At 43.2% G+C, this 18417-nt stretch overlaps 1 protein-coding gene across 4 annotated transcripts in view; it reads right to left on the minus strand.

Annotated features, from left to right (window-relative positions):
• Positions 1-1320: 1320 nt before the first annotated feature.
• slc45a3 (solute carrier family 45 member 3) overlaps positions 1321-18417 on the minus strand; it is a 33797-nt gene continuing 16700 nt past the window's right edge. For 2 of the 4 annotated variants that reach the window (XM_047384676.1, XM_047384669.1), the window contains 5 exons: positions 10767-11129; positions 6489-6679; positions 5535-6198; positions 2392-2657; positions 1321-2307 (listed from right to left, as the gene is read on the minus strand). In XM_047384676.1, the coding sequence (XP_047240632.1) occupies positions 1882-2307; positions 2392-2657; positions 5535-6198; positions 6489-6679; positions 10767-10914 (1695 nt within the window). In that variant the 5' untranslated portion in view covers positions 10915-11129 and the 3' untranslated portion in view covers positions 1321-1881. Of the gene's footprint in view, positions 2308-2391; positions 2658-5534; positions 6199-6488; positions 6680-6965; positions 7177-7464; positions 7531-10766; positions 11130-18417 lie in introns of those variants that run through there. The other 2 variants (XM_047384696.1, XM_047384686.1) reach the window with 2 other exon arrangements.

Here is an 18417-nt window from a genome sequence, read left to right on the forward strand (position 1 = left end):
TCAAATAGCCCTTACACAGCCTGGAGGTGTGTTTGGGGTCATTGTCCTGTTGAAAAATAAATGATGGTCCAACTAAACGCAAACCGGAAGGAATAGCATGCCGCTGCAAGATGCTGTGGTAGCCATGCTGGTTCAGTATGCCTTCAATTTTGAATAAATCCCCAACAGTGTCACCAGCAAAGCACCCCCACACCATCACACCTCCTCCTCCATGCTTCACGGTGGGAACCAGGCATGTAGAGTCCATCCGTTCACCTCTTCTGCGCTGCACAAAGACACGGTGGTTGGAACCAAAGATCTCAAACTTGGACTCATCAGACCAAAGCACAGATTTCCACTGGTCTAATGTCCATTCCTTGTGTTCTTTAGCCCAAACAAGTCTCTTCTGCTTGTTGCCTGTCCTCAGCAGTGGTTTCCTAGCAGCTATTTTACCATGAAGCCCTGATTCACACAGTCTCCTCTTAACAGTTGTTCTAGAGATGTATCTGCTGCTAGAACTCTGTGTGGCATTGACCTGTTCTCTAATCTGAGCTGCTGTTAACCTGCGATTTCTGAGGCTGGTGACTCGGATGAACTTATCGTCCGCAGCAGAGGTGACTCTTGGTCTTCCTTTCCTGGGGCGGTCCTCATGTGAGCCAGTTTCTTTGTAGCACTTGATGGTTTTTGCGACTGCTCTTGGGGACACTTTCAAAGTTTTCCCAATTGTTTGGACTGACTGACCTTCATTTCTTAAAGTAATGATGGCCACTCGTTTTTCTTTACTTAGCTGCTTTTTTTCTAACAGTCTATTCAGTAGGACTATCAGCTGTGTACTGTATCCACCTCCTGCACAACACAACTGATGGTCCCAACCCCATTTATAAGGCTTGAAATCCCACTTATTAAACCTGACAGGGCACACCTATGAAGTAAAAACCATTTCAGGTGACAACCTCTTGAAGCTCATCAACAGAATACCAAGAGTGTGTGGAGCAGTAATCAAAGCAAAAGGTGGCTACTTTGAAGAACCTAGAATATAAGACATATTTTCAGTTGTTTTACACTTTTTTGTTCAGTATATAATTCCACATGTGTTAATTCATAGTTTTGATGCCTTCAGTGTGAAGCTACAATATTCATAGTCATGAAAATAAAGACAACTCTTTGAATGAGAAGGTGTGTCCAAACCTTTGGTCTGTACTGTATAGATACATACACACAAATACTTGTTCTTGTGTGTATATATAAATACTGCAGCTCTGTTTGATGCTGTTCATGTATTTTTATGTTTAAGGTCAGTTTACTCATCAGAGAGAGCTGAGCACAGTAAGCCAGAGAAAACCCTGTATAACAGTTTAATGAGGTAACAGTGGTACTGATGCCATCAGGGAGTTAAAGCCTAAAACTCAACCTAAATGTAACTAAAATGTATTTTGGTCAAACATCACCTCACAGCCTGGCCTATCAAGACAGGACAGAGGTGCCTTCAGGAAACACAGGAGACAGTTTCAGACTCACTGGTGGGACATCTTTACCACCATGAGAAAACCATGTTAAAAAACACCAGAACCCGTCAACAGAACTGCCTGGACATTAGGCCTGATCAAACCCAGAACATAAAACAGCTGCTTTTAATTAGAGGCTGCTGGGTTCTACAATAAATCTGGATGATGGTACCCGAGGACAAAGATGGCAGAAATAAAGTTTTCTAACATTTAACAGCTTTCAGTTCAGCGTATTACACCTGGCCTACAGGCTGGTATTTCAGGTGTGACGTAAGCCCCTTACCTGCTAGAGAATGTAACAGCTCAAGAGATTCTGGAAAAAGTAGTGCATGGTTAAGTTCTGTCTGAGCAACCTGAATGAAAAATTATTGATGATTTCATCTTTAGTAACAAAGTCTTAGCTTCTGAGGTCTTTTTGGTCGAAGACGATGTGCGAAGCAAGGTAGATGGCAACAGCTCCAAAGACGGCCGAGCTGGCGATGTAGGCGGTGACAGACTGAGCAAACTGAACAATGGTCCCCACAAAGAGGGTTGGAATAACCTGAGAGAGGAGAAATGTGCTGTCTAAGATGGCAAAGTCCAAGCCCACGCCACGTTTTTCATATCCTGGCTCGGCCTCGTCCTGCTCGGGGCCACCTGAGCAGTGAAGCGAGCTGTTCGGGCTTTGCTGGATGGGAAAGTATTCATACCCGTCCTGGCTGAGGAGAGGATGCTTGTAAGGAGCTGTTTTGTGATTTTGGACTCCCTCTTCTTCCTGCGCAGGACTCAGATAAGTCATGCCATTTGTATGCATGCTTTTAGTTATCCCTTTTGGCATGTAGACCTGAAATGAGACACACAAACAACAAGTTTAATAACTAATGTGCATTGGTCCACGTGCTGTGTTTGGGTGTAAAGATGATTTTACCTCCTTCTCCTTGTGGTAATGGCAGGTCAGGGTGTAAGGTAGAGTCTGCAGCGTTGCATATGCAAAGCCAGTGAGTGCCGCCATTGTTGTAACCAAGACAACACTTTTGGACAGGCAGATGACCAAAGCAGAGACTGTGAAGCTCACCATGCTGCTCAGGTAGACCCACCGTGACCCAAACCGGCGAACCAGCCGACTCATGACCAGAGAGAAGAAGGTTGAGGTAGCACACTGCAAAAAAAGGCCCAAACTGCCTATTCGGATTCCTGAAACAAGAAGAAAATCTGTATCAGAACCTGTGCAACATTACGACATTCTGTTCAAAATGGTAAACAGACTGCTCTGATCTACAGCACCAGCCACAGCTATTGGCACCCCGCTGAAGATGTGTGAAAAGCCTTAAATAAATTGAGTTTTCATTGCAGCAGCATGATCTCTCACAGAAAATATCAACCTTTAATTTAAAACAGTTACTCAGTAGGGAAACGACCCGACGGTATAAAGCAAATGTAAATGAACCATAAAACCACTGCAGCTCAGACAGGCGTTTTGAGTTCAACAAGTCTCCATAACAACCGTTTCCATTACAACATCATCTACTGGTCAACTAGTTGTTTTGGTGTGATGTAAGAAAAAACAAAACTGGGTCCTACCATCACAAACGTAAACAGGTGGAGTTCATTAAACTCTACTCAAACGGTGCGTTTTGGTGGCAGCATCATGATCTGGGATCAGCTTTCTCCAGATGGAACCAAGGTTTCGGTCAGGGTGCATTAAATTACAAACAGTTCCATTTTGACCCAAAATATACATGTGTCTGCTAGAGCAGAACAGAAGAACTTCATGAGAGGAAAATTAAAGTTCTGGAATGGCAGAGCCAGATTCCAGAAGTATATCTGACAGGAAATCTGTGGAGTCACCTATAAAGGAAGTTGTGGACAAGAGATGTCCAGCCAAGCCAACATCCAAACCTCCAGACAGAAAGTCTTTTGTTTACTCGTATTCATAAACAGGCAGAAACATGAGACTCCCAGAGATCTGGGTCTGGGACCATAGCACACCATTAACTTTAAATAAATCCTGGAGACGTTGAAGCAGACGGGCCCCGTCCCTGTTCACTGTGGTAATCTGCCTTCTGGCCTCAGTCTGGCCCAGTTCGCAAGCCAGACAGCAAGCATCTGATAGAGCTCTTAGCAACTGACCAAGGTGGAATGTGAAGTCCAAACAACAGAGAAAGAGCTGCGAATTCCTTTGCAAAATTAGATTAATACATGTTTGCTTCCTTACTGAGCTGCAGACTGAGCTTCCATGACCCAAATCCTGTCCAATCACTCAGAGGAACATTTTGAACCTTTTCTGCCTTGAAAGACAGAAAAACAGCCAAGAAATACCACAGAAGAAGAATGAGTCAGTTCTGCACCTCAGTCCAATTATTGTTGTATTTGTCACTTTAAACCTCAAAGACAAACAATTATTTGAATTTCAAATTTCCACTCAACGTCTTTTCTATTCTATTCTAGTCTGCTTTTATTTGGACCTGAGCATGCTCTCTGTGCACAGGTTGGGTCAGACGTTCAGTACTGGCGCAGAACTCACCAACGAGTAAGTGGATCACTTTACTCCAGCTGAGAACTAAAATGTAATCCCAATAATATGAAACTGAGCCAGAATCAGCAATATGAAGATGATTATATAACAACAACAACTGCTGTTCAAGAGAAAAGATTAAAAAGATAACGAAGATTACAGAGATGCTGATTAATAACTTCCACTGTGGTTCACATCACACCATCAAACCCCAGAAAGACCTCAGACTGGCGCGCTGCCCTGGATGTCTACCTGACTTGAATGAACATGTTCTCTGTCACCAGGTTCTTTTGAGGGTCACATTCCTCGGAGTCCAGGAAGGGCCGTTCAACAGACTGGTGTGGGAAATTAGAAAGAGGGAGAAACTACGACAGAGATGCACAAGTTAGACCTCGATGAGAACCCAGAGGAGCTGGGAGCAGTTTCAGTGAAACGGCAACAGAAGATAAGGAGAAAAACTGGCTCCATTATAATTAAAAGCTGTTCGTTTTCTTCAGCTTCACTCTTACTGGACGCTACAACACTGTAGAAAATACACTGAAAACAGAAGTCACCTGTGACCACAGACCTGCTCAGTTTATTCTGTATGAAGCTTATAGTTTAATATAATCCCACACTGAGGTTCAGAGAGACTCCACATGGTGCTGAAGATCAGTGAACAGGAACGACGATGGCTGACCTCTCCAATGTTTCTAAGATACACACCTGAGGGCTGAGGAAGCAAACTGAGGCAGATGGACATTTCTTAACACAACAGGAGGTTCACAAGATCAGATGTTTTCATCATTTCAGTTTTTTCTTCAATATTCTGCAAGTGGTCATTCAGGAACATCCTCTCTGTCTGTCTTCTCCAGAAGAACATTAGGACATCCTGTTTAGCACGGTTAGAGCACAAATACTTCAAAGCTGAGTGGACATATGGATGAGGAAGACGAAGAAGAGTTCAGCATCTGATAAGCATCATGGAAACTGATGAATATTGGACCTACAACTGGTTCTTGGTGCAGTTCATGTGACAGTCCATGTCTGTTCAATCACAAAGAGACTGAAGAAGTTTACCTTGTCCAGCAGAAGACACCTCAGGATTGTTGTCTGAGTGCCAAGAACAAGCCCAACAGATTTACTTTCACAAGTGGAGCATTACGGCTAACGCTATTAGGACCCCAACATTTGATGGGGGGCCTAAGCTGATCCAGGAGTGGGAGCAGCCCAAGACCGAGAACAGGCACACAGTCACAATCACACACTCCCTCTCCCCATACATACTCTATACTCCCAGGTCCAAGTACTTGAATTTCTTCACAGGGAACCCCTCAATCAGAACACAGATAACCACATGCCCCCCAACACAGAGGCCATGAATCCCCTCTCCACAAGGGCACACCCCCACAGAGGAGCTCCACCCTGTAAAGCTGATAAAGACACATCAATACAGTGCAAGCTCTGCACAGCCCTGCTCCAAGCACCCCTGCTGGCAAGCCAAGGGCCCCGGGCAACACCACCCCAACCTCCATAATAATCAATAATCAAAATATTGCATAAAGAAAAAATCTGACCTTCATCATATCTTTGCCTAGACATGGTTCCTGGTAACGCACTGGGTACTCCATCATACAGACCTTCTCCCACAAAGTCAGTGTAAAAAAGCATAAAAGACATCACAGCCATCCAGCTGCAGAGCTGGGCCATGCACAGCTGCCTCATGACCTGCGGGATGTGGCAATAGCTCCAGAAGATGGCTGGGGTCATGGTCCAGCAGGTTCTCAGTAAGCAGAGCAGGGGTCCAGCCTTCAAAAGCCTTAGCTTGCACCTGAGCAGGTAGAAGCAGGAACGTGGAGGTCCACAGCAACCAGCCTCCATTGTGCCAGCACTCGACTCCAGGAAGGACCCTGATCCAGTCGGGCTGCTGCTGGCACAGGAAGTCTCCTCAGACACCTTCATTGTGATGATCACACTGGTGACGAAGATGAGGATGAGGAGCGAAAACAGGCACTCGGCCTGGCCTCCCAGGTAAACAGAGAGCAGACTGCGACTCCAGTCCACTGCAGGTAACAAATACCCCACGCAGCCTCCCACGCTGACCATGAAAGAGAACATAGCGAAGGCTTGGCTGCAGTCTTCCTCCTCCCGGTACAGATCTGACAACAGGGCCTCCAATGGGGTGAAACACACCTGCCCACAGAAGTCAAGCAGGCCCACACCAAGAATAAGGAAGCCCACCTGGAACAAATTAAAGACAGAGTTTAATTTAATTCAAACATTTTCAACCCTAAAGATATAAAAGATCCACATCAGCAACATTTCTGTTTTTCTTTTGATTCGCCTCCATAAATAAAAAAAACATCTGTTTGCTTCAAACATGCAGAAATGATCAGTTCCTTAAACCTAAATATGTCCTCCTGCAATAAACCTGAATGTAGACTGAATAACAGACTTATACACTGCAGAATGTTTGTGGATCTACCCCCGATACTTGAAAAGCTTAACAGGTAACAAGTATGCTTTCCCACCTGCAGGGTGCGTTCTCCACGATAAAGACGTGCTGCCAGAAGATCAGCTTTGGGAATGATGAAAAGTGCCAGAAGAACTCCCAGAGACAGCAGCCAGATGAATGGCCGCCTTCTGCCATAACTGCTATTGCACTGATCGCTGGCTGAGCCGATCAGGGGGATAAAAAGAAGGCCAAGAACTGGTCCGATACCTGTGGAGACAACCAGGGAAATACCAGAGGAGCTTAGAGACCCACAAACACCATCCAGTGATGGAGGAACACAGAATTAAGGAAGAAATCTGGAATACAATGGAAAAGAAAGCAGAATCTTCCAAAAACCCAAAGAGATTTAAAATAATTACTCCAGAATAAAGTTTACACCAACACGAGTTTCCTTTGGGTCATAAAATCTTTGTCTTCACCTTCCTCAGCAGATCACAGAGCTGTAGATGGATTCAGACACATTTTCTCACAAGCTCAAAATAATACGACTCACCAACAAGACACTCAAACTGATCCATAACTTCATCGAGCAGCTGGACAAGGTCACTGCTTCAAAGATCCAACACAGACAGCTGACAGTGCTTTCTAGCACAAATGTTCACAGTAAAGAGAGACTGTACTGGCTGCTGCAGCTCTCTGTCGGTCTGTGTGATGACCTCTGCTCTGCAAGCTGTGCTCAGAAAGCGGTGAGTGCAGGAGAAGAGCTGCACAGACGTGAAACCAATTTAATATCTTTCAATGTTCAACGCAAAGCACATATTAGTGAAAAAAAATGCTTTTTGTATAATTTTTGACTGTAGAAAATGAACTGGAGCAGCAAATAAATGTGTTACAAGCTGAATTATCAAGGAGTGATAACTAAGAATAAACATGCAGACACTAAACATTACTCATCTTCAGCAGGAGCAAGACATCGCATTAAGACTGTGGAAGTACATGAGGAGACAGATATGTCCTTAGAAGCTATGCCAGTTTCAGGTGACCTTCCTAACCTCGTTAACATTGAGTCGAAGCAGCTGTCCAGCAGAAACTCCACCAGGGTCATAATAACACAGATACTGTGAAGAAAATCAGACAGTCTTGTGAGTGACTTAGCTGGGAGTTAACGGGGACACAATCACAACGCTAATGAAGGCATAGACAGAATTTAGTTCTGCTTTGGATCTGAAAACAATCAGATTGGTTTAAGAGATGGAAAATTCTGATCGGATAAATAAAACAAGACTTGGCAAATGTAAAGAAGCCTGTCCTGATGAAGCAGACCACTGAATTGTATGCCCTCAATCCCAATAAACGTCCAAACTTCAGAAGGAGAGCACATTAGATGTGACACACATAAATAAAAGACATAACAGGGCTTTATTTTCTTTTTTTAAACATTTGTTTTCTGGCACTAGTGGCCTTTTGGAAATGGGGTGAAGAGAGGCGGAAGACATGGAGCACAGGTCGCCGTGGTTGTGACTCGAACCGTGGACAGCAGAGTAGAGCACCGAAGCCTCTCTACACTTGGGCCACAACTTCTACTGCTAGAAATCACCACGGTGCGCTGGGTGCATCAAGACATGCAGAAAACCAAAACTAATCTTTTCTTTGGTGTAGATTTGGACTGTTAAAAGCAGCCTTGTAAACCTTTATGATATGAAGCGACTGTGGCTCAGTAGGAAGAATAGTCGTCTTGCAATCAGAAGGTTGTGGGTTCGATTCCAGCTTCCTCCTGCCATATGTCGATGTGCCCCTGGGCAAGGCACTTAACCTCAAGTTGCCTACCGATCTGCGTATCGGTGTATGAATGTGTGAGCGTTAGTGAATGTGATTGGGTGAATGTGGCTCTAGTGTAAAGCGCTTTGAGTGGTCTGTATGACTGGAAAAGCGCTTTATAAGTTCAGTCCATTTACCATTTAAGAGAAGATGATGGAAAATATTGAACTAGAGGAGCATCTTTTTCAGTCGTTGCCATGAAAACTCAGATGTTTTCATGAAAACCCTAACCCTAACCCCTAACCCTAACCCTATCAGAGAGCACCAGTGAAGGTAAAGTACTGAGGAGCTGTAAAACATACTATGAATATGGATATGTGACCACTGAAGATGAACCGTTGCTCTTTGGCACTTTTACACAAACGTAGCCTGAAGTCTGCTGTCAGAAAGCTGGGGGATAGGATGGCAGGTAAACAGACTAGAGCCAAGCTTTCAGCTGTTCCAACATGTTACCTCCAGCTGCAGCTGCTGAGGTCCATCATAACACCATCTACAGCCCAAAGACTCAGACCCTCTCCCCACAACGTGCTGAAACACGCCAACGCACACGCTTTCAAGCCTCTGTGTCCAGATGTGCACATGACGGTTCACAGACTGGAGAGCCGTCTAGCCCTTCGCCCGCAGAACGCAACGACGAGGATAGATTTAGACTGCAGCAGCAATCTTGTTCCACTGAGGACAAACCAGAGGATGAAGGTTACCACTGGGGAGTGAATCAGCAAAACAACATCTAGAAGATAACATCTTGATCTAGAAGATAAAGTAATGTTGTAAATCTGACACCACCACTGTGAGAAATTAGCCTCCCAGGGCACAGTGTGTGTGACTGTTTAAAGACCCGTTCAGTAACTGGAAAATTTGCTTGTTTTCCATTTTGAGATTACAGAGCAGCAAGAATAACATGATATCAGAGCTGTATAATAAAATGTGGACACACAGGAAGAGTGTAATAAAACAGTTCATCGTTGTGGTAACGTCTCAGTAGACGCCTTCACTGAGGACCAACCATTCACACAGTGCAGCGATATGCATCCTATATGATGCTAATGGCTTCTATTTAAGCACCTGAGAATAGAAACAACAAAAGAACCGACTCAAATAAAGAAGCATTTAAATAAAGATGCCTGTTGGACTACAACTACACCACTAGAGAAAAAGAAATGAATTATATGTTAGGAAGACCTTACAATGATCCAGAGTCTGTCGCTGTGGTTTCAACCGTTCATGTTTCTTCCCAGAGTAAATCAACTATACTGGTTCTTTTCCATTCAGAAAGAAAATTAAAAACGAAGATTAAATGCATGTAAGCTTCTTCTTTGTTTTAAATAGGTTGATCTGTTTGAGGAAGAGGAGCTTCACAGAAACACTAACAGCGGAATGTATGTCCCTGTAGTTACTCTCAACTTACCATTATAAAAAGCACTGCTGTCTGCAGCTGATGGCTGCTGCTTTAAAAACTTATTTTCTCTGCAGGACTTTCAGGATTAAAAAAAAACAAAAAACTTTTTATCACAGAAAGAGTGATTTGCATAAAACTAAACAGAAAGTAGCTCCAAACAGAATAAATATGCAAACAACATTCAAACCGACTGCTCTCTTCACTGGTGTTTATCAATATTAACATCAGCTACAATCGAAATGTTTAACATTAGTCTTAACAGGCAAAAACTTAAGCTTGAAAAATCATCTTTTCAAGTAAAATATGGAATTTATTGGGATCTTTAGTAAGCTTTGCAGTGTCCAATAAACCTTTACTACAGTCTACTTCACCATTATCTAATATATTGTAATACTGCATGGGGAATAAGGATGACTGGAATAACTAAAATGTTATCACTATATTTTGTTGTATTTATTGCAATAATGATAAAAAATGATTGGCTGAGCCCAGTAAACGTAAATACTGATGAATGCATCATCAAATACAATCAGCTCAGTAATGTCATGGCTCAACACACAACTGAATTGAATTTTATTATATTTTTGGATATAATGATATTTATTTATGCTCTCATGGAACCAAACGTTAACAGCAGCGATCCCAACCGTCCTGCTAGTTATTCAGGTTTGCAAACAAGTTGGTTTCATGATCATTATCCCATAAATGATACGATAACTGCTGAACAATTACATATTATTAATACATTCAGAGACTTTGTTTTACAGAAGTTTAGTAGCAGGATCTATCTGCATCTCGGTGCAAAACCAGAACCATCAGCCAACTGGACCAACCCCGGGTTTTTTTTTTTTTTATGTTTTTAATGTGCAAGATAAAGAAATAATCTGATTACACCAGCAATAAAACAATATCTGATTTGGTTACATTTTCTTCAAAGACTTTAAATGTTTCCCTCGGCTACCTGTTGCCAGGAGTGGATACGGCGGCATGAAACCAAGCCTATTTCTGACCGACAGAACACATTCTGTGATGGACGGTTGGGATTTTCATCATCTTTATACAGGCTAATAAATCACTGAGCTGTGTAATAAGGAGGCCAATAAGTGTAATAATCAGAGTCCTTTCACTTAATCTCACCTAGCACCATGGTCATGTAGCGCTCCTCCACTCCAGCCTCCAGCAGCAGCGGGGGCACGTATGTGATCCCAGCTGCCACGCAGATCTCCAGGCCACATGTCAGGGAGTTCAGCAGGATGAGACGCCCCTGAGACCTCCATCCAGGCATATTTACCGGGGACGGCTCACCTTACCTCCCCTCTGGGATGGCCACTATTGGGGGTGGGGGAGATGGGAGGGACCTGGATGAGGGTGAGGGGTGGAGGTCAGGATGAACGATGGAGCCCCAGTGGGGCCTACAGACCGTCTTTGGGTGACAGCAGCAAAGAAATGAAGATGTCTCAGATGACCTGAAGAATGCATTCTCTTATCAGCATTGTGGATCTAAGGGGGAAAGGAGAAAGAAACAGGAATATAGTCATCACAAGAACAATAATATTATTGGTATAAGGATACATGTCCTGTAGCTTTGAGAAGGATGCACATAAAGCAGGACCAAAACAAACCAGCAGACCACTACAGAGACAAAGAGCATGCATCTGACCCAGTTTGCCAGTGGGGAAGCAGCAGGACAGGAGGGAGAGGGTTCTGTTTCATGTATGACAAACAGTTGTCCTACATGTTCTAACATACCAGCTGGAAATACAGCAGCCTGTGAAACCAAGAAGACCAGAGTTACGAAATTTCCTTAGATAGAAAAACGTTTTATCCAATTTGAATAAATAACTGAATCTGATTGAACTGTTCAATGGTTACGATTAATTGGAATGTATGAACCTGCCTGTTGTGAAGAGCTTTGAGACGACATGTGTTGTGAATTGGTGCTATATAAATAAACTGAATTGAATTGAAATGTGGAGCATAAAGGTGGAAGCTTGGCAGCATAAACATTATTATTAGGGAAGCAGTGATATCAAAATTTAGGCCGATACCGATATCTGATATTAATATCGTTATTATGGCAGATAACCGATATTTACCGATATTATATATCGTATATAGCTCACTCCCCTTTTAACACCGTGAAACACCTTCTTTTTTTTTCTCTTGCTCTCGGTGGACGACACGCGTTTTCTCTCCCTCCTCCCTGCTGATCCCTGCTTCTGCTTTTTGTCTGTATTTTTCTCAGAGCCTCGCTTTGCATATCCTCCAAACTTGTAAATTATGGATTTGGTCAGCTGGACTCTCAACGTAATGGATCAAATGAGTTTTTTTCCTACGGGAAGACAGGGTAAAGGAGACCCTCTTGTCCAGGTGGGACGTTCTTCTCTGGATACACAATGGATTCTTGGCAACAGTGGAAGATTGTGTTCCTGACTACAATGTCAGTCGAAAGATGTGTACATATTTGGACTTTTGATAACAGGATTTCTGCTTTTTGGAGTTGGTGGTTTCTTGGCTTATCGAGTGATTCGCAAAACATGGGCGGCTGTTCAAAGCGTTCCAAAGCTTCCTGCGATGTTAGATGGAGTCTGTAGAGCGATCAACACTCAGACTGAAATGTTAAGAGAGCAGAATCGCAAGCTGGACACGAATCTTGAACAGAATCGCAGCCTGGCAGCGGTTGGACTCAGAGGTTCAAGGATATAATCTTGGAGAAGTTGTACGTTCCAGATCTGCAGAAAGTACCAGAAATTTGGCTATTTGGATTTGCAATTGAGACATACCAGTAAAACTCTTAAGGTGGTTGGAAATTCACAACCGCCTGAACCACAACATTTATTATTTTTCTAAATCTGGCGCCCCAATGTGGCCTTGGCAACTTCTGCTAACTGGCTAACGACAAAATATCTCCTGGATGTTATATAAACACGACGCTCTTCCCCAGCACTCCCCTACCAGCTGTGTGATGATAGGACTATGCAGCCGATTGATAAAACTTCCACCTCTCTTCTCAAGGACAATGGTGCTTCTATCAGTGTTGACAGTCTAATTCTTGCAAACACACTCAGACTTATATATATTCACACCCTCAAGATTCCACCGTACCCTTGGTGAATCTTTACTTATACAGGTCCTTCTCAAAATATTAGCATATTGTGATAAAGTTCATTATTTTCCATAATGTAATGATGAAAATTTAACATTCATATATTTTAGATTCATTGCACACTAACTGAAATATTTCAGGTCTTTTATTGTCTTAATACGGATGATTTTGGCATACAGCTCATGAAAACCCAAAATTCCTATCTCACAAAATTAGCATATCATTAAAAGGGTCTCTAAACGAGCTATGAACCTAATCATCTGAATCAACGAGTTAACTCTAAACACCTGCAAAAGATTCCTGAGGCCTTTAAAACTCCCAGCCTGGTTCATCACTCAAAACCCCAATCATGGGTAAGACTGCCGACCTGACTGCTGTCCAGAAGGCCACTATTGACACCCTCAAGCAAGAGGGTAAGACACAGAAAGACATTTCTGAACGAATAGGCTGTTCCCAGAGTGCTGTATCAAGGCACCTCAGTGGGAAGTCTGTGGGAAGGAAAAAGTGTGGCAGAAAACGCTGCACAACGAGAAGAGGTGACCGGACCCTGAGGAAGATTGTGGAGAAGGGCCGATTCCAGACCTTGGGGGACCTGCGGAAGCAGTGGACTGAGTCTGGAGTAGAAACATCCAGAGCCACCGTGCACAGGCGTGTGTAGGAAATGGGCTACAGGTGCCGCATTCCCCAGTCCTGGACTACAGAGAAGCAGCACTGGACTGTTGCTCAGTGGTCCAAAGTACGTTTTTCGGATGAAAGCAAATTCTGCATGTCATTCGGAAATCAAGGTGCCAGAGTCTGGAGGAAGACTGGGGAGAAGGAAATGCCAAAATGCCAGAAGTCCAGTGTCAAGTACCCACAGTCAGTGATGGTCTGGGGTGCCGTGTCAGCTGCTGGTGTTGGTCCACTGTGTTTTATCAAGGGCAGGGTCAATGCAGCTAGCTATCAGGAGATTTTGGAGCACTTCATGCTTCCATCTGCTGAAAATCTTTATGGAGATGAAGATTTCATTTTTCAGCACGACCTGGCACCTGCTCACAGTGCCAAAACCACTGGTAAATGGTTTACTGACCATGGTATCACTGTGCTCAATTGGCCTGCCAACTCTCCTGACCTGAACCCCATAGAGAATCTGTGGGATATTGTGAAGAGAACGTTGAGAGACTCAAGACCCAACACTCTGGATGAGCTAAAGGCCGCTATCGAAGCATCCTGGGCCTCTATAAGACCTCAGCAGTGCCACAGGCTGATTGCCTCCATGCCACGCCGCATTGAAGCAGTCATTTCTGCAAAAGGATTCCCGACCAAGTATTGAGTGCATAACTGTACATGATTATTTGAAGGTTGACGTTTTTTGTATTAAAAACACTTTTCTTTTATTGGTCGGATGAAATATGCTAATTTTGTGAGATAGGAATTTTGGGTTTTCATGAGCTGTATGCCAAAATCATCCGTATTAAGACAATAAAAGACCTGAAATATTTCAGTTAGTGTGCAATGAATCTAAAATATATGAATGTTACATTTTCATCATGACATTATGGAAAATAATGAACTTTATCACAATATGCTAATATTTTGAGAAGGACCTGTATACAGCAACAAGATAGTAATTAAAATCAGTAATCAATATCAGCACAGTTTTACTTATCGGACCAATACCAAAATGAAAATGACTAACATCGGCCAATACCGTTGTCAATGCTGATGTATCATGCATCCCTAATTACAATGAACTACAGCTGTGTGCAGCAAAAAGTTGTATGTTAACACATGTAAAGGTATGTTTCCACTGATGATACCTGCCATTCAGTATTTTATGCCTTACAGTAAAGACACCAAACAGAACAGAGAGCTGTTTGGTCTCTTATTCCCCTTTTCTACTGGTTCTATTCAGACCGGCTCCGCTCCACTCACCTCGTTTTACAAGCTTTATCCGTTATTGTGTTTTCCTACCAGTACCCAGTTTTTTGGTCCCTGCTTCTGAGCAGGTCCAACTGTGGCCGGGTCAGGACCACATGTGACGTGAACAGACTGCTGTTCACTGATTGGCCGTGGGACCAGGAGAAATGAGAAGGTTTCCCAAGAGGTCGTGCAGGGAGACGTTAATAAACCTCAAGAGTGACTGCAATAATATCAAGGATCATAGTGGCTGGAGCGGGTCAAACCCAAATATAATTTAACTGTTTACCAATCTTAAACCAGGCTGAAAGAAAAGAAAAAGGACAAATCAGCTTTCTGAATGACATGCAGGTAGGGGGCGCTGTAGTAGACCGGGCTCACTAAAGGAGACCTTGGTCCTCTGCTTCCAACAGCCTTCCAATCACAGCAGGGCCAAACAATGAACACTCATTGCTCCACAACATTACTAAAAATGTCCAGCAACCTTTTGTTACAATCCAAGAACGTCTACTATATTCCATTAAGAGACAAAGACCACAGAACTTCATACAAGACAAGTTATGGTTAAAAGTTTGGGTTTGGTCTTAAGCCCATTTGTGCAGGAAGATCCAACTGAAACTTACTTCTGATGAGACCATTATGTCCTCCAGAACCTGGGATCAGTAGGTCCCACCATGTCATGAAAACCCGGTACTGTTGCTGAAAATTCTAAAGACATCAAGTACGACGTTCCCAACTCTTCCTTCATGAAAATGTATCTTCTGCCATTTCCACAGCTTTGTCATTTCAGCTACTAAAAATATCCATCAAGTGACCCTAGTGAAGGTACAGCACATCAAACAGCCCAGATGGATAACTGGTACGCAGAATACATTGTCCAGCTTTAGTAGGTTCCCACTCAGAAACTGAAGTTAAGTTATATCTGAAAAAGCTTAAGTTTTACTTATGCAGTTTGTTGGTCTTTCAGGAAGTGGAATAAGTAATACCATTTGTTTATCCAGACAAACCCAGACGGTGTGAGGAACCCTATTCTCCTCTGCATTTCTTCTCCATACTTCTAAAACCCTTAAGTCAACCTGAGCTGCATCCTTAAAGGATCCCTCTGACATGTCTGCCCACAGCTGTCTCTACCCTGACCCTGATGGTGCTGAGCCTTGGTGTTAATGCTCTCTATTGCAGGCCCAGCTGGGGCTCTGTCAGACTTTCTCACTGAAAACACAAGGGCCCCAGTCGCTGGAAGAATGAAATCTGTTTTGTCTCCCCAAGCAACCAGGGCTCATCCAAACACAATTGAATGATTGCGTCTTTCTTGACCTGAGTGGCGTGAGTCAATGAAAGGATGGATGGACTGAGAGATGGGGTCCAAGAATGAAGAGAGGAGCTTGTGCAGACATGTCATCAATCACCCATTAAGTCACCTCTAAGTCAAAAAGAAGAAATCAATTTGTCTACTTTAAATATGGCCTCAATGACCAGAGCGAAGAAGACCACAGCTTTCAGGCCTTTAGCTTCTGAATGCCGAAGAAACAAAACACACACGGTCAGCTCTCAGTTATTCCTCGACTTTCTCCGTTCCACCTCGGACTCCACAAGGTATTCTGGTCATGGCCTTGATCTACACAGCCTTGGAGACACTGACACACACTGCCGCTCTTACCAAACGGTGCTGCGACTCACATTATGTGATTTAACACTTAGTTCTGAGCTGTGATGATGGGGAAGTGGAGGATGGTTGCTTTTGTCAGCTCTCCCACTGCTCCATTACTGAGCCTTATTCAGCCACAGGCCCACAAAGAAAAAACTCTACTAATGACTATGAGCGGGATTCTAATTCAGACCAAGCTTTTTATGCAGGTTTCCTAGCAGAGAGAGTAATGATGCTTAATGAGGCTTTTAGAAATAAAGGTTTATGTAGATGATTGGGGTTTGGATAGTTTGGTTGCAGTCAAAGGGTTTAGGTGGATGGGTGTAGGGGTCATCATGATGACACCAAGGGAACAGAGGAAGGAACTGCTCTGAGATGACGTCAGAGAATGAAAACAGTGGGACCTCAGCAGGAGGGTCTGCTGAAAGGCTGCAGCCTTGTGTCCTTTCTCAATTCAATTCAATTTATTTATATAGCGTCAATTCACAACACATGTCGTCTCAAGGTTCTTCACAACATTCAGGTTCATACATTCCAATTAATCGTAATCATTGAACAGTTCAGTCAGATTCAGTTATTTATTCAAATTGGATAAAGAATTTTTCTATCTAAGGAAACCCAGCAGATTGCATCCAGTCAGAGACTTGCAGCATTCACTCCTCCTGGATGAGCATGTAGAGACAGTGGACAGTCACTGGTGTTGACTTTGCAGCAATCCCTCATACTGAGCATGCATGTAGCGACAGTGGAGAGGAAAAACTCCCTTGTAACTGGAAGAAACCTCCAGCAGCCTAAGCTTATAGCAGCATAACTACACAGATAGTTTCAGTTTATTTATTTATATAGCGCTTATTTACAACAATGTCGTCTCAAGGCACCCCACAAAGGGTCCGGAGCAGTGCGGGGCCGGTGGGGAGGCCAGACCAAACCACCGAGTGCCAGAGCCCGGCCACCCCAGAACGGGTCACGAGTAGGGGCACTAAGTAAAATAATAAACTGATAAGGTTTGTCCATCTAGAGCCCATTGATGGTCATTGTTATACTAAAAACCACAATGATTGGGATACCTCTCTCTGTCAGACTGATTATAACCATTGGAAAAGAGAAGGAGGTCATACAGGTAGCAGAAATGGAGGGTGTGTTTGCACCTCAACCATAACTGAGCCGGTTTAGGCTAAACCTGACTCCCCCTTACTCCATCCAACAGGGAGGGAGGAAGGCTCCCTCCCTGATAACCTAAGTTACTCTAACTATAAGCTTTATCAAAAAGGAAAGTTTTAAGCCTAGCCTTAGTAGACAGGGTGTCTGCCTCACGGACTAAAACTGGGAGCTGGTTCCACAGGAGAGGAGCCTGATAACTAAAGGATCTGCCTCCCATTCTACTTCTAGAGACTCTAGGAACCACCAGTAAACCTGCAGTCTGAGAACAAAGTGCTCTGTTAGGAACATATGGAACAATCAGATCTCTGATGTATGATGGAGCTAGATCATTAAGGGCTTTATATGTGAGGAGGAGATTTTTAAATTCTATTCTGGATTTAACAGGGAGCCAATGAAGGGAAGCTAAAATAGGAGAAATATGATCTCTCTTTTTAATTTTCATCAGAACTCTTGCTGCAGCATTTTGAATCAGCTGAAGGCTTTTAACTGCATTTTGTGGACATCCTGATAGTAAAGAATTACAATAGTCCAGCCTTGAAGTAACAAATGCATGGACTAGTTTTTCAGTGTCACTCCTAGACAGGATATTTCTAATTTTGGCAATGTTCCGGAGATGAAAGAAGGAAATCCTAGAAACCTGTTTAATATGGGATTTAAATGACATGTCCTGGTCAAAAATAACACCAAGGTTTTTTACTTTATTACCGGAGGTCAATTTAATGCCATCCAGGTTAAGTGATTGACTAAGCAGTTTCTTTTTTAAAGACTCCAGTCCAAAGACGACAACTTCTGTCTTGTCTGAATTTAGAAGCAGAAAATTTAAAGTCATCCAAGTTTTTATTTCTTCAAGACATGCTTGTAGTCTATCTAACTGGTTGGGTTCATCAGGATTTATGGATAAGTAAAGCTGAGTATCATCAGTGTAACAGTGAAAAGTTATCCTATGCTGCCTGATAATTTGACCTATTGGAAGCATA

This window comes from Girardinichthys multiradiatus, chromosome 2 (genome assembly GCF_021462225.1).
Source record: "Girardinichthys multiradiatus isolate DD_20200921_A chromosome 2, DD_fGirMul_XY1, whole genome shotgun sequence".
Lineage (NCBI taxonomy): Eukaryota > Metazoa > Chordata > Actinopteri > Cyprinodontiformes > Goodeidae > Girardinichthys > Girardinichthys multiradiatus.